At 36.7% G+C, this 16,076-nt stretch overlaps 1 protein-coding gene across 1 annotated transcript; it reads left to right on the forward strand.

The window, feature by feature from the left end:
• Positions 1–1,039: 1,039 nt before the first annotated feature.
• LOC125235356 lies at positions 1,040–11,837 on the forward strand. The gene is made up of 5 exons (XM_048141899.1): positions 1,040–1,218; positions 2,669–2,753; positions 8,790–8,978; positions 10,032–10,176; positions 11,522–11,837. The coding sequence occupies exons 1-5, from the start codon at positions 1,208–1,210 to the stop codon at positions 11,632–11,634; spliced, it is 543 nt and encodes a 180-aa protein (XP_047997856.1). The 5' UTR covers positions 1,040–1,207; the 3' UTR covers positions 11,635–11,837.
• The last annotated feature ends 4,239 nt before the right edge of the window (positions 11,838–16,076 follow it).

The following is a 16,076-nucleotide window of genomic DNA, read 5'->3' on the forward strand; positions in this document are numbered from 1 at the left end:
TGCCGCAATGTTAACTTTTTAATTTTTTTATTTCTTTAATATCCGTTTATATGCCCCATTGCTGGGCAAAGGCCGGTGATTTCCTCAGCTTAGCGCTTTTTCATTCCAACTTTATGAAAATTATATGAATTTTTGGTAACCAACTGGATATCAGACATTATATTGTCCTTAAGGAAGATGGTGCCATGATGACACCACATACCCATAGGGCATAGACGTTTATATTATATGTGACGTTATCTGGGTAAAGGGACCTAATTGTCGTTGGCGCTTGCGGCGTTATGAGACAATAAGATCCCTTTACCCAGATAACGTCACATATAATCTAATATACATATAATATAATATACATATAATACGTTGGGTACGTGATGGTCCCAACAGCCTGCTTCAGCTCATGTCTGGGTATCCTGCCGGTACATTCTGGAGACACTGGAATTCTTTGCCTATGGGTTCTAGAGGCGTGGTGTATAATTTAATGTAAATACCGGAATAGATTTAATAATTTAAATTTTTATGTTTTTTGACTTTTATTTTATGGTTTGAATTTTACCTTTATTTTTATTTTATTTTTAATTTTTATTGACGATTTTTTAATGTTTAAATTCTGTGCTTTTATTGTATTTAATGTATTATTTTACTATGGCTCATTTACCTGAAATTATTTTTTTGAATTGAATTGAATTTGAATTGAATAATATGAAATTTTGATTCCTTACATAACATGTTTTTTTATTTTTTATTTCAATGTGTGGTAGCGACTCCTAATATGTAACGGAAAATTCTGAAAAAATTACAAACCGTTTGTTTAGTGGCAGAGAACATTTTTAAGGGGTGCCACATAGAACATTTTAAAATCGATAAAATAAGCAGCACCCTAGTTGAAACCCCTACTTCAAATAGTACTAACCTCGAATGCTACTGCAGCATTCTATATTTCGACTACTGTATTTATAGATATCGTGATGTCATAATTTGGCAGAGATTACTAAAACATTGGTCACTGATTCAGATACAATAATACTGCTGTACTACGCATAAGAGCAGTAATATCTAATTGGGGGACTTATCGACTCCTTAGCGTGTTTTCTCTTCACAAATTCTATATTCAAAAGTTTTTATTTGTTTTGGACTGTGGTATCTGTGGCAGAGAAGTCACTGTTTTTTTTTATTTAGGTATCAGTGAACGTGTTGTGTGTTGGTAAAGATGGAGTCAAAGTAAGTATATTATTTAATCATTTTATTATTTAAATCATTAAGACGATACAGGAGGGGTCAATTCTCCATATTCCTGGCTTTTGAAGATAGAGCAATGATTTTCTCAGAATAGATTATTATTTTTTTTATCTATGTCGGACCGTTTTGATTTTTTGTCATTTTTATTTTTAAAGACGCAAAATTTCCAAAATAAAGTTCGCAATATCTTTTAACTGAGTTATTCTTAATGGACAATTTTTTTTCGATAAATCTAGTTAATAAAACTAGTATAGGGTATATAACTAAAATTCGCAAATTGAAAGGAGCCCCCCTTTCCATTTTAGCATTTTTGCTCCTGTATCGTCTTAACAAATATTTACTTATACTGAACCTAAAATTAGTGTGGCTAAATGTATTTCCTACTATTCAAGGACCAGTCCAGTGTCAAATATATAAGAAACAACAATACAAGGACTTTTTCTTTTGTCATACTTTGAAAGTGGGTCGTTGTTGCTCAAAAAGTTTTTTTTTTAATCTGAAAATTGGTAATTTAGAGATTATCCTCCATTATATATCCACAACACGGCCTTGACGGGGAGATGATCAAAAAGTACTAGTAGTAAAACTAGATCGTTTTAATTTAAAGTTAGGTACTTTATTTTCAGTTTATTCGCACTAAAGAAAGTTTAGTTAACATGAATTTGTTATTCGATTTCCAATTTGATATGTACCATGTATGAGTATTATAAGTACCTAATTAATTGACGCTTGTCGATACTGTCCGACTGTCCATTCCACAAATAATAATAATGACTACCTACTACATACATACTTACTTAAATTGTATACATATTTAGCTCGTGTATTTTACTTTCCTTATTCGAAATGAAGAGTAGAGTTAGGGTCCCCCCACATCTAGCGTCTCGCGAGCGTCGCGTCGGGCCAACTGTATGGGCAAAGCCCGACGCCGCGTTGACGTCGCGTCGACGCGGCGTCTTTTTCCATACAGTTGGCCCGACGCGACGCTCGCGAGACGCTAGATGTGGGGGGACCCTTAACTTGGCTAATCAGTAGTACAGTTTCCACTAGACTTTACATTTTGATAATTATTTTTAAAATCGGGACTTAATCACGTATGACTACATATTAAACTGACCTCCAAATCAAGTCGTTAAATCGAATATCGTCAGTGTTGTGTGTCGACAGAGTAACATCCCTAGTGCGCAAACAGTTCAAGTTGATAATCAAAAGCACTGCGGGTAGTTCGAAAAACTCACGCGGCTGTCAGAAGGTGTTGATGTCATTTTAAGCCAGTCTTCTCCGAGACCACGGGGACAACGCCGTCCCTGAAACGTTGGAGGTCAGTTTAATATGTAGTCATACGCGATTAAGTCCGATTTTAAATAATTATGTGTAATAATCGTGAAATTTAAATCAGTGTTTTATTTTAATATTTATTTTATTTTTTCAGACGGCGGTGTCAATGCTGCTCGCCTTCGATATGCTGCGGGATGCCAATTGAAAAAGGATGCTTTATATTTTCGATCATCAATGCGGTATGTAATTTGACAATAACCTAACCACAAAAATAAATTTTTGAAAAAACCCCCGACCGCGACATAGTAGACCGATTTTCATGAAACATGGCTAAGAACACTCCCGACTAACTCAGCTTTCAGACAAAAAAACTAAATATACTTAAATCGGTTCATCCGTTCGGGAGCTACGATGCCACAGATAAACACACACACAGACAGACAGACAAACAGACAAACGTCGTTTTTGCGTCGGGGTTTAAAAAAAAGAAGACACCAATATGCGGTCCGATTCCAACATTAAAATACGCCATAAATTAAATCTAGATTCGATGTGATTCGGATGTGTCTGTGTCAAAAATTGACGTTTTTGTTTAAAGAAACGTCGTCACCAGGAAAATACCAAATGTAAAACATAATTTAAATAAAATCTATCAATTCAATAAGCATTCATAATTCATATATCTAAAGGTCACATTTTACCAGCTAGCTTAAAACATCAAGTTAAAATCTGTATCAAATTAACTCTGAGATAGATAGATATTAGATAGAATACCTACTCTTTATTGGCACACCTCAGAAAAGATACAAAAAAAGATACAGTGCAAACAAAACAAATGATTATAACTCTTGTGGATGAAATGCAACTTATGAAATGCAACAAATATCCGTTTCCCAAAAACCAACAAAGTCTTTACCAGTTACGCCGTGTCTTGCGTGGGCGACGGTCGCGTCGCGCGACCGTCGCCGTCGCGTCTCATACTTCCATATCGATAAGGTTTGATTTCGTATGCGTCGCATCGCCGTCGCGCGACCATCGCGCGACCGTCGCCCACGCAAGCCACGGCGTTATTGAAAAATAAACTAGGTAAGGTCAGGTGGGGTAAGGGGGACTATGGGGGAAGGGAAACACTGATCGGTAACTCTGAATTCATAGACTGTAGCTGGGTCATTTGGTGGTCGGTAACGTACTACCTAGGATTTAGTTCCGAAACAAAAACAAAAATAGCGCTAGCTCTAAGGAGTGTGCGTCCTTGACAAAAACAAAAAATCAGTTGTCGTGCTACAAGACCACGAGTTGGACGAGTATTATTTGTGTAGTGATTTGGGTAGCAAAAAGTCATGTCCGAAGACTTTTGATATCTGTAAATATTTATTTTTAACAAGCAGAAACGTCTGCTAACGATTCTAAACATTTTTATATTAAAGGAACGAGAGACGTCACCCCAAGACGTGTGTACATAAGGAAAAGGCATGGAAAGATTTGCGATTAGGGTTTGCAATCCGGATATTCGAATATCCGAATTATTCGAATATCCGCCAATATTTTTATCCGAAAATATTCGAATAATCCAAGTGAAATTATCCGGATAAACGGATAATTTCTATAAACATTATTTTTTATTTATAAGTAATATATTTAGAATAGAATAGAATAGAATAGAATAAACATTTATTCGTGAACACAGACAAGACAAAGAACACATAATAACAACAAGACAGAAAGTAATGAAGTGCCACGAAATGGCCTCATCTCAGCGTGTTGCTGGTGACTTCCAGCGCTGATCTTCCGATGAGACCATCAAGTGAGAAAGATTCACGGAGGGTAACAGACAGAAGAAATGCAAAATATATGTGATACAAGAAGAATGGACTACAGTTAAAAAGAATAAAATTGAAAACATTACAAGAAAAATAACAACAGGCTGTGATATAAGAAAGATCTAAGTATACAAAATAATAATAACAAACAGAACAGGACAGAACACATTAAATTAATAAAAAGAAAAAAGGAAAGCGTCATACACCAGATCGCACACACAGCGTTCCATCGTTTGGTCGTACCATACTATGGCTGTTCATTAAGGCGGCCATTGCTAGTTGCAACTAGCGCCAGCGGTAGCTACACTAACTAAAAGGCAGGTTCTGACAAGACAATAACAACAAACGTAATTTTATACGTAATTTTATGTGAAAGCTAAAAATCAAATGTATAAGTTTACAGGATGATAAAAAATACTGAATAACATCGACGGCATAATAATCATGCTGCAGAAGGAGCGAAAAACAAGTGGTAAACATATTAAATGAGTAATTAACTACAGACAGCTCGTGTCAAGTCTCAAGTTTTCTTGACTAAGTTGATAGATAGACGTCACTGAAACCAATTTCGATCAATTCTTAATACGGACAATGTTATTGCTAACAAGTTAACACCTATTTATCTTCAAAATCAAACTAATATTTACAAAACAAAGAAAGCATTCGTGGACAAGAAGTAAGCAGAATGCCTCACCCCACGCACTCAGTTCTTATCAAATATTCGATTAATTGGATGATTTAAAAAAACAGAAAAACGTTCAAGTATTATTTTTTAATATGAAAACGTTACCCCAACCTACTTTCATTACTGCTAATAGCTAACGTGAAGTTATCTGTAAAACCGTACTTAATAAGGGAGATTTATACCTAGATTTCCTGGTCCCTTGTTTTTTGAAATTGAAATTTAGCGCCTCACTCCGAATTTAGCTGTTATCAGTTCCATGGCAATTTAGTACGCCAGAATTCCCTCCACTTCACTAAGAAATATAAGGCATTTTCCTTTTAAGTCCTTAGTTACATTCATACACAAAAATCGGTCTAATTACTACTTATACTTTGAAATCTTAGTCGATCTACTGATCAACTTGGAAACTAAAACCCATCAAATTGCTGCCGAGTAAATAAGTTCGCCTTTGTACCTCCTCCTTCTTATTTTTTTTAAATTTTATGTCTTGTATATTTTATATTTATATTTTATGTTGGTGGTACAATACTTATTTATCGCCTTTCCCCTTCCATTGGTACTTTGGTACCAGCCACTGTGCAAGTAAGGTCTAAAATGATCCACACCTGGATAGGAAGTGTCTTCGACTAATTGGTCTTCTCTTTTTTTGGTTATTCTGTTTTGAACGAGTACCTATGCTCAGTTGCTCATTCCTGTTAATCCTGTTCTAAGACCCTAACCAGGACGCTTTTGTTTAGAGGCTACGAAAAGAGTTTTAAACTTTTTATATTAAGTATCCGATCCGGTCCAAGATGGCATCTGGTACGGGCGTAGGCATTTATGCAAATGACTAGTGACTACAGTGGTAGTATCAGCATGGGCAATTATGCCACTGTCTTTTAAGCCGAGACATACGCAATAATTACCTGTGTACATAAAAATATAGTTAGATAAACCCAAGGAAAGAATATCTATATACTTAGCGACAGTCAGGCGGCACTCAAAGCCTTCACATCGCCCAGAGGTGACTCTTGACTGGTATTAAACGGCATCCAAGCTCTTAACAAGCTTGAAAGGCAAAACAAGATGCAACTGGTATGGATACCGGGGCACGAAGGCTTCATTGGCAATGAAAATGCTGATGAACTTGCCAAGGACAGGTCTGAAGACAACGTCACAAGGAACTATTAAAACGGCTATGAAGGACCATACAAAGGCTAATCACCAAAAAGAGTGGGATGCCCTGGTAGGTCTGAAGCATTCAAAGCTCTTTATGCGGAGGGTAGAATCTGGATGGAACAAAAAGTTAGGAAAGCTAGGCAAAAGACAACTCCAAATTATAACGGGGGTGTTCACAGGCCATTACGGGATCAAAGGAATGTTGGCCAAGATGGGCCACGCTGACTACACAGATTGTCGCATGTGCGGCGAAGAGGAAAAGACCGTCAGACATCTAATGTCTGAATGTCACGCCCTCGCCAGACAAAGAATGAAGAACTTTGGAGCAGGCTACCTAGTACCAAAGGACATCAGAGAGCTACCCATGAGCCTCATCATCCGATACGTGGAGATGGTCGAGAAGCTCCTGAATAGCTGAAGGATCTTAAGATCGAAGGGGGTAATTGCACAAAAGATCCCGATGGGTCGAAGTGTATCCGGAAGGGCCCCGCAGATTTAAGATAAGATGAGTATCCGATCCGATCGAGCGAAGGACCGACTCCTATACATTCTCGAAATCATTCAAGGCGCCATCTTTGATTTTTGCCTTTGACATCCTTCCTATATCCGATATCGGAACGGATAATATGACAACGCTGTATCGCCTATAACCATCATCATATCCAATGATGTTGTCTCACGTTCCACTCTACACAAGCCATCCTCTCTACCATTCATTTCCAAGGTAAAGGTGTTGTCAGAAAAACTTCTCGTTATACCTAACACCTAACTAATCACTACTACTAACTGTCTTATATCGACAGCTCACTATCTGATTGCAAGATTCTAGTCATAGAACTAAAGATAGAGAGCTAGGTGTGTTTTAATTTCTACAGTTTGCTGATTTACGAAAAAAATAAATAAAAATGTAGGTAAATTTCGCATTATGGCGCTCATCTATCTCAGCCGTTATCAATTCCACGCTTATACGCACCTGTAACATTAATTTTGTTCCATTTAATAAATTATCCGAAATTATCCGAATTATTCGAATATTCGAATAATAAAAATTGTATTATCCGAATTATTCGAATATTAAAAATCCGTCGGATAATGCAAACTCTATTTGCGATGTCCGGCGTGGCTTCCGTAGCTCAATTGGTTAAGAGCCTTGCACGGATTGCAAATGATGCGGGTTCAAGTCCCGCCGGAAGCGTAAAAAAATTTTTCGATTTTTTCCTTTAATATAAAAATCTGTAAATATTCCTTTATATGTTTAATGTTCATGTCTGGTATTTGAATTTGAGAAAACTATGCTGTAAATATGAAAATTCAACGTGATTCATAACACAACCTACAAATGACATACCGGGGTAACGGGAACTACCAATAGCCGGGGTAAGTGGAACATATGTTTCCTTTTCCCGATTTCAGGGGTCATGAACATTTTCAGAGACACATATTCTATAAGTACAGAAATTTTGTATTGATCCAAGCTTCAGTATTTTAAATACGAATAATTACTAATAATTAATAGTCGTTTTTTAATTTGCAATACTGAAATTTGAATTTTCGAAAAAAACTTGTAAAAAAATCTTCAAAAACAATTATAATTTTTAGTTAACCACCCCTGTCTCAAGCCCATATGTTCCCCTTACCCCGAATTTCAATTTATGTAAATATTTTCTATTTTAAACTATATGTCAAAGAACCAAAGTCTCCATTTGATTGGTGATGTTTTTTTTAATTTACATTGCCGGTATAATCCACACTAGCACCAATACTTTGAGATTTTAGCGAAGTGTTTCCCTTACCCCAAAACCCGGGAAAGGGAAACGGCAGGACCAGCCTAAACATTTTATAAATTTCCAGCTACATGCAATAAAGCTAGTTTAAAAATTAATTTCGCCCTAGAAAGCAGACTTAAAGAAGCATACTTTGTGTCGGTCAAGATGAATATACGACATTAAATAAAGTGATTAGAGCTCGATGTAAAATATAAAAAATGAAGTATGTTTCCCTTACCCCACCTGACCTTACCTAAATATTATGGCTTTTGGGTACTCAGACAACGATATACATAATAATAATATACAAATAGTTATGTACCTACATAGAAAACATTTTAAGAAAAAATACCTATCTGTGATTATCATACTGCCCTTACTGGGATTCGAACGCAGGACCGCGGCTTAGCAGGTAGGGTCATTACGGTTACGCGCTAGGCCAGATCGGTTGTCAATCTTAGTTGAAGTGAAATGAAATGAAATGAATGAAGTGAAATGAAATGAAATGAATGAAGTGAAATGAAATGAAATGAAATGAATGAAGTGAAATGAAATGAAATGAATGAAGTGAAATGAAATGAAATGAAATGAAATGTTTATTTTTCCAAGTAGGCATAATACAATGCGCTTATGAACGTCAAATAAAGCTACGCCGGCTCTAACCCTACGCCTCAGCCTCGAGAAGATTTCAGTCCCCCCTCAGTTGGAGGGGGGTATCCACTATGGGACCGGCAAAAAACTCGGCGGGCCACTTCTTTTCAAAACATTACATCTTATAATTAACATGAATTAAATTTTTGTTACATATATCTTTATGTTTACTTACCCCTTTTCTGATAATTTCAGATCATATGCAGTTTGGGCTCCCTCGCCAGCCTTGGCTTCCTGATCCTGATCTTATACCTGTGGTGCAACCCCGAAGCTCTTAGCGACGTGGTAGTAGACTGGACGTATATAGGCGTCAGTGTGGGGAGTTGTATTGGCTCTGGCATAGCGCTTTTCTTTGCGATATTACTCTGCTATGGATTACGTAAGGTAAGAACTAATAAAACTGTGTGAATATTTTCAACCCCGAAGCTCTCAGTGACGTGGTGGTAAACTGCACGTATATATTAGGCGTCAATGTGGGGAGCTGCGTCGCGTCGGCTCTGGCATAGCACTATTATTTTGCGACATTACTCAGCTATGGATTACGTAAGGTAAGAACTAATAAAACTGTGTGAATATTTTCAACCCCGAAGCTCTTAGTGATGTGGTGGTAAACTGCACGTATATATTAGGCGTCAATGTCGAGCTGCGTCGCGTCGGCTCTGGCATAGCACTATTATTTGCGACATTACTCAGCTATGGATTACGTAAGGTAAGATCTGATACTAATAAAACTGTGTGAATATTTTCAACCCCGAAGCTCTCAGTGACGTGGTAGACTGGTATATAGGCGTCAGTGTGGATAGCTGCGTCGGCTCCGGCACAGCGCTTTTCTTTGCGGTTCCGTAAGGTAAGATTGTAATAAAACTGTGTAAATATTTTCAACCCCGAAGCTCTGAGTGACGTGGTAGTAGACTGGACGTATATAGGCGTCAGTGTGGGGAGTTGTATCAGCTCTGGCATTGCTCTTTTCTTTACAATATTACTCTGCTATGGATTACGTAAGGTAAGATATGTACTTACTAATAAAACTGTGAGGGAAATTTCAAATCATACCCCATAATATTGCAAGTACACCTAGTTTTGGTGAAGCTGAAATTTTGCACACACGTGTAAATATAATGACGATATTATGATGCACATCTCATCATAATCACGTCATCATCTGATATGATGATGTAGCAATATGAATTTTCTGATAAACCAACGTACTACCTAATTGTTTTTAAGGTTTTGTTTAGCATTGTGTCGACGATCATTAAGTTGTCTGTAGAAAAGACCGTCAATGAGAAAAGCTTATATGTAATTACCCACCTAAAATTAAATTAAACCTTTAACGGGGAAGAGTTGAAAAAATTGTGAAAACTCTTTGGTCTTTTTTGATACCAGTGCCCTAATGAAGGGTTAAAGCAACTTATTGATTGATTGATGTTATTTCAGAACAAGAAGCGCTACATAATGACGTACCTGATATACGGGATGGTCTCAGTTACCCTGGGCGCCATAGGCACCGTGGTTTTCATCTGGCTCGAGTGGGGTCAGCTGTACGTTGTGTTGTACGCAATGATTCCTCTTGGAGTCTGTGGTACGTAACACAATTAACATAATTTTCTATAGTATAACAGCTTTCAAACAAAAAAAACTAAATCGAAATCAGTTCATCCGTTCGGGAGCTACGATGCCACAGGCTGGACGGACGGACGTACGGACGGACGGACAGACGGACGCTATTGACACTATTAAAGTTTGAACGGGCTGTTAAATAAATATTATGGTCATTCCCATCACGAAAAAAAAATTTTTAGGACCTTTAGGAGGCGTCCGTGGTTTCAAAGCCAACGTGTAGACTTTAGTGTAAACAAACTTAGAGACTTTAATGAAATATCTATTAAGGACACCTATATAATTAAGCGTTGGTGGCCTAGCGGTAAAGAGCGTGCGACTTTCGATCCGGAGGTCGCGGGTTCGAGCCCCGGCTCGTACCAATGAGTTTTTCTGAAGTAATGTGCGAAATGTCATTTGATATTTGCTTTTCGGTGAAGGAAAACATCGCGGAGAAACCGGACTAATTCCAATAAGGCCTAGTTACCCTTCGGGTTGGAAGGTCAGGACAATCGCTTTCGTAAAAACTAGTTCCTACGCCAAATCTTGGGATTAGTTGTCAAAGCGGACCCTCAGGGTTGAGCCGGATTGCTCGGTGTCCTTAAGTAATAGATCATCATCCTCCTTGCGATATCCCGGCATTTGCCACGGCTCATGGGAGCCTGGGGTCCGCTTTGACAACTAATCCCAAGATTTGGCGTAGGCACTAGTTTTACGAAAGCGACTGCCATCTGACCTTCCAAGCCGAAGGGTAACTAGGCCTTATTGGGATTAGTCCGGTTTCCTCACGATGTTTTCCTTCTACCACTAGGCTACCAGCACTTCTTGAAAATGAGCATTTCTTTTTTTTTGCCACTTTTATGAAGTGTGGTATTTTTGAAAAAGAAAAATGCTATTTCTACTCAGAATTACCAGCTTTTCCAATCCTAGTAGTTACAAAAATTGTCCCATACGATTTTTTCTTATTTTGTTACCATTTTCCGTACATGTTGTATGGGGTAACAAAAGAGGAAAGTAACAAAAATGTATGGAAATTCTGGGACACTTTTTGTTTCCTTGTGAGATTGAAAGTACTCGTGATTCTGAGTACAATTGACTTAAAATTCCCTAAAACAATCAAATTTTTTTTATTGGCAAAAAAAGAACATACAATCATAACATACAATCAAGCCTGTATCCCATAAAGGGGTAGGCAGAACACATGAAACTACTAAAGCTTCAGTGCCACTCTTGGCAAATAAGGGGTTGAAAGAAAACGAAACTGTGACACAAAGAAAAAAAAAAAAAGAAATGCTCATAATATATAACTATTGTGTTTATATTTCCAGTGATATATTCGGCGATGCTACTGCTCGTGTACCAGACATACGTGGTGCTCTCGGAACGAACCCCCGTCACGGGCACGGGACACACGAGACTACTCAACACGGAGGAGTTTTGAGAAGTCAAACCATTTTGAACCATTATGAAGTAAATAGATAATAAGAAGGTAATAAAAGAGAAGTGATTTGGCAAGATACTACAAGTATCTTATGACAACAGCACGAAGAGGAGAAAATAAAAATATAGAAAGTTAAAACTAGTGGAAATATTTCTTTGAACTAAATAGGTACATATGGTCTTGGATAGGCAACAATTATTCCTTTCATTCTATAAGAACACTACTTTTAATGCATCTGTATACTTATTCTTTATTTACATGAACATATTTACATAATTATATAAGAAACTAATACTTATTGATATCTGTTTCGAAATAAAAAATTACAACATTAAAGCTGAATCTTACTTTACTACCTTGAAGTGTCATAAGGCTCATAATAGGCAAAATAATGTTTGAGTTAGATGTATTGAATTGAATTGAATTTTTAAAATTAAATGGCCTCAGTCCATTGGAGGGACTATTTTGCCAGTGTCAAGGTAATATAAGCAAATTGTTATGGATTTTGGTACGGTAAGTACGACAGTGTTCGGTAGTTGGCACTTGTAAATTGATAGCTAGATTTTACAAGGGCACGTGGACTATCGACATTAAGACCGGAGCTCAGCCTTCGTAAGGTATAGAAATCATCACTTATTTAGTACGGTTTATCAGTTATACGAATAGAATCATCGATTGAGTATAATGGACATAATGGATATGTAGGTACCTAATTGACTACTATGTATACAATTTATGAATTTATAAATCCATTTTCACGCCTTTTACTAAATAGGCCGTCTATGCAGCTTCTATGTAGCTATAAATGATAGGATGAAAATCTTTGATACGAGTGAAAACAAACACTTTTGCCGTATAAAATGTATATTCTTAGTTATAGTTATATGTAAACTGTTCCTTAAATTACTAAATTGTATAATAATTATTAGTAATAGGTACACAGTTAAAACTATTGTTAAGACTAGAAACTTAGGCCCACTTGCACTAATCACTTCACTCAGGGTTAGTGGGCTGTCATCTGTCAAATTGCATATAAAATGGAGGGTTAACCCTCGGGTTAACCCTCCATTTTCGTTGGTGCAAGTGGCCGTTAGAGGTATATTAACAAAGCAATATGCAAAAATGCAATTTGCTAGAAAAAAATATTTTTTAAAGTGACGTTTCTTTTTAAAAAACGTCATTTTTGAATAGCGAATCAGCTGACCGACTGATGTTTAGTTTAAACGTCAAACTTTTATACTTGTACGATATTTTTCTGTCAAAATCACTGCAGAGAGCTGGCCTGATTTAATGCGTGGTGCATCAATCAGATGAATGATGCACCACGCGATGAATGAATCTTTGATACCTACTCTATTACTTAATTGTCTATTTAAGTAGACAAAGTTGTTTGCATTACTTTTATATTGAGATTGTAAGAATCTTGTTTAGTTTTGGCACTTTCGGTAAATGTTTGAGGTAATCATAATAATGAACCAATGGATTTTGCCCATTATAGGGTTCTGTGAAAATTTAGAAGTCGGGACTACTAATTTCTATGTGGACGGAACTTTCCCACATAAAGTACCAGTTTAGTCTTCTAAGGACCAGGGTGGCTAGCCGAATGGCACAATCGCTCACGAAACGCTCACGAAACGAAGCGCTAGTAGATATCTATCTCTATCGCGCTTGCGTATTGGCGCGACAGAGCCAGCGGCGTATCGCTTTCGTTTGGCGTCGGAGAAATGCCATTCGGCTACGGGGCCAGTTGCATCAACCACCTTTGACAGACACATCATCGTCACGTAACAGACGTCTATGGAACTTTCCATACAATAAAATTTAACGAACGCTTTAACGGTGACAGACGGTTGAATGCAACCGGCCCTAAGTAAGTACCTTCAAATCAAGAGTGAACAGGCATCTTCTGGGCGAGCTGACTCCATCGTAGGCCACGTCTTTGCCTGCGGCTAGTCTGTGGCCAAGAGTAAGCCCATTTATAATATTAAAAAAAAAATTAAATGCTAACTTCAATATCGATACCTCTGGGTTCAATTGGCGTAAAGGACATTTTGGCGAAAATGAGTTATATATACAGTTTTGTTCGATATCTCTTAAAAAGTTGCCTTTACGACCAAGATTTTCTACTATGGACTTGCAAAAATAGCTTTTTTAATACAGTTGCTCAAAAAGTGCCCGTTTTTTGGCTGTTTAGCGTGCGAGAAGTTGGTTTTTACGCACTAGTGCGTAAAAAGTATACGTTCCATTTTACGACTAATTACCGAGTTGTTTTAATATTAGTCTAGTTTACTAAGACGGAATAAAACTATAAACATACTATTAAGGCATTAATATTTAAAACATTGATATTTCCTATGTAATTGTTTACTTTTAGTCATATTATACATAATTTATAAAATGGTTTATATTTTGAAAAAATAGGTCACAATGAGTCGTGTAAACAGAATGGAACGAAACGCGTCTTCTGTCAAAAGAATTGTCTCTTAATGCAAGCACGTTCAAAAACCTTAATATGTTACGCGATTTGTCATAATTATTTAATGCTATTTGCAATATATCGAGGCATAAATGGGTCGATTGAATTAAAATATTAGTATACATTAAAAAATCGTCCCAAATCGTAAATGTTTATGTTTTTATGGTACCCAATGAAATAAATTGTGTTGGATGAATAGCAAAATCGAAAATATGCCCGTAAGTTTAAAAGCTTCAAAAATACGCCTTCGAATTGTCAAATATACTGCGTCAATGCGAAAATTGAGAGTTCGGATTGTTTTATTTCGTTGTAGTAGTGTTTTTCGCAACTGTATTAAAAAACGTCGTTCGTCACACGTGCGAGAATGTCATTCTTCACTCGTCCCGAGATTTGCCACTCGCGTGCCGCTCGTGGCAAAATGTCTCGGGACTCGTGAAGTAATGACATATTTCTCGCACTTATAACGAAATGTACTATTCTGAAGGGGCGTAAATATCAAGTCATTAATTATAAATTATTATTTGTGTCGTAAAGGAAATCTACAAATAAAAATATAGTCGTAAGTCACCTTGACATATATTGTTGCCCTTTAAGCCCTTACTTTTTAAGGATCACTTTCTATAGTAGTGTGGTAAAGTTGGGCGTAAAGGACAAGTTTTTTTGTTCTTCGTCCTTTACGACCAGCACTAAAAATATTTTATCCGCAACTGTAATCGATATCTTTGGGTTCAATTGTCGTAAAGGACATATAATGCAGGTTTCCAAGAGAAAGATAAACCCACTTTTTTGTTTTTTTGACCTATATTTGTGACGTGTATAAGAAAAATATGCAGATTACGAGTATCTTTAACCTAGTGTAGCAACCGTAGTGATAAACTAAACGATTTAGAAGATAGTTGTAAAGGACACGTCAAAATGCTATTAACGTCCTTTACACCCTTGATTTGATAGGGTCGTAAATGACGGTCTTAGATGATTTTTATACAAAGTCGGGGCGTAATTGTCACCGAAATGGTACAAATGTTGTGCTAAGTTTACAATTAAAAACTGGAAAAATGTATCAAAACGTACTCAATATGGCATAGAATAGCTACATTAGTTTAATGCAGTGTGTTATTTATCTAAGCTATCTTAGCAACAAAAAAGAACAAGACTATTTTATATCCAGTTTTGTAATAAAGAAACAATATTTGCTTAAAAACTATCTAATACTTTGGCAACAAATTCAAAGTTATTTTTTTAGTATTCGCCGCTGTCTAAATAGTCAGTAGGTTACGCATGCAGCCTTTAATTCTAGCAGGGAAACGCTTTCGTAGTATTATTATACTGCGGCGAGATGTAGGTAATTAAAAAAACACTATGGTAATCAGGGTACGTACCCAAATGCACAAACGCTCACGATAATATCTATTTCGTAGCTATATATCTTTATCGCTCTTGCGTATTGCACCAGACTGCATTTTTGTCGGCGTCTACGCTACGCCGGCAGTAAACTTTAACAGTAGACTATACTAACATTTAGTGCGACAATAACAGGTGCGTTTCGCTAGCGAATGAGCGTTAGCGTTTGGTGACTTGGCTATGTACCCAGGTACTTAAAGCATTGACTATAATATTTCTAGGATTGAACTCATAATTAAGATTATTCTTATTTAACAGGTTTAAGACTAAATAACAATCTTCTGTTTTAAAATTATCAAAAATATGAATCAACATAATAGGTAGTCTTGACTACAGTTACTATTATTTATTAGTTGGTCACAGTTTGTATACGCGTCCTAACTTGCGTTTATAAATAGGTACTTAACTCTTAGTTATTCTTAGAACTTCTTTCTACTTTAGACTTAAAATTACTGTCGTATTAATATAGTCTACTGTTCACAGTTGCTGATTAAAGTTTACGTGATTACCATTAGTGTTTTTATATTTACTTAAACTACGAAAGCGTTTCCCTGCTAGAATTAAA

The sequence above is a fragment of the Leguminivora glycinivorella genome, chromosome 17 (assembly GCF_023078275.1).
Source record: "Leguminivora glycinivorella isolate SPB_JAAS2020 chromosome 17, LegGlyc_1.1, whole genome shotgun sequence".
Lineage (NCBI taxonomy): Eukaryota > Metazoa > Arthropoda > Insecta > Lepidoptera > Tortricidae > Leguminivora > Leguminivora glycinivorella.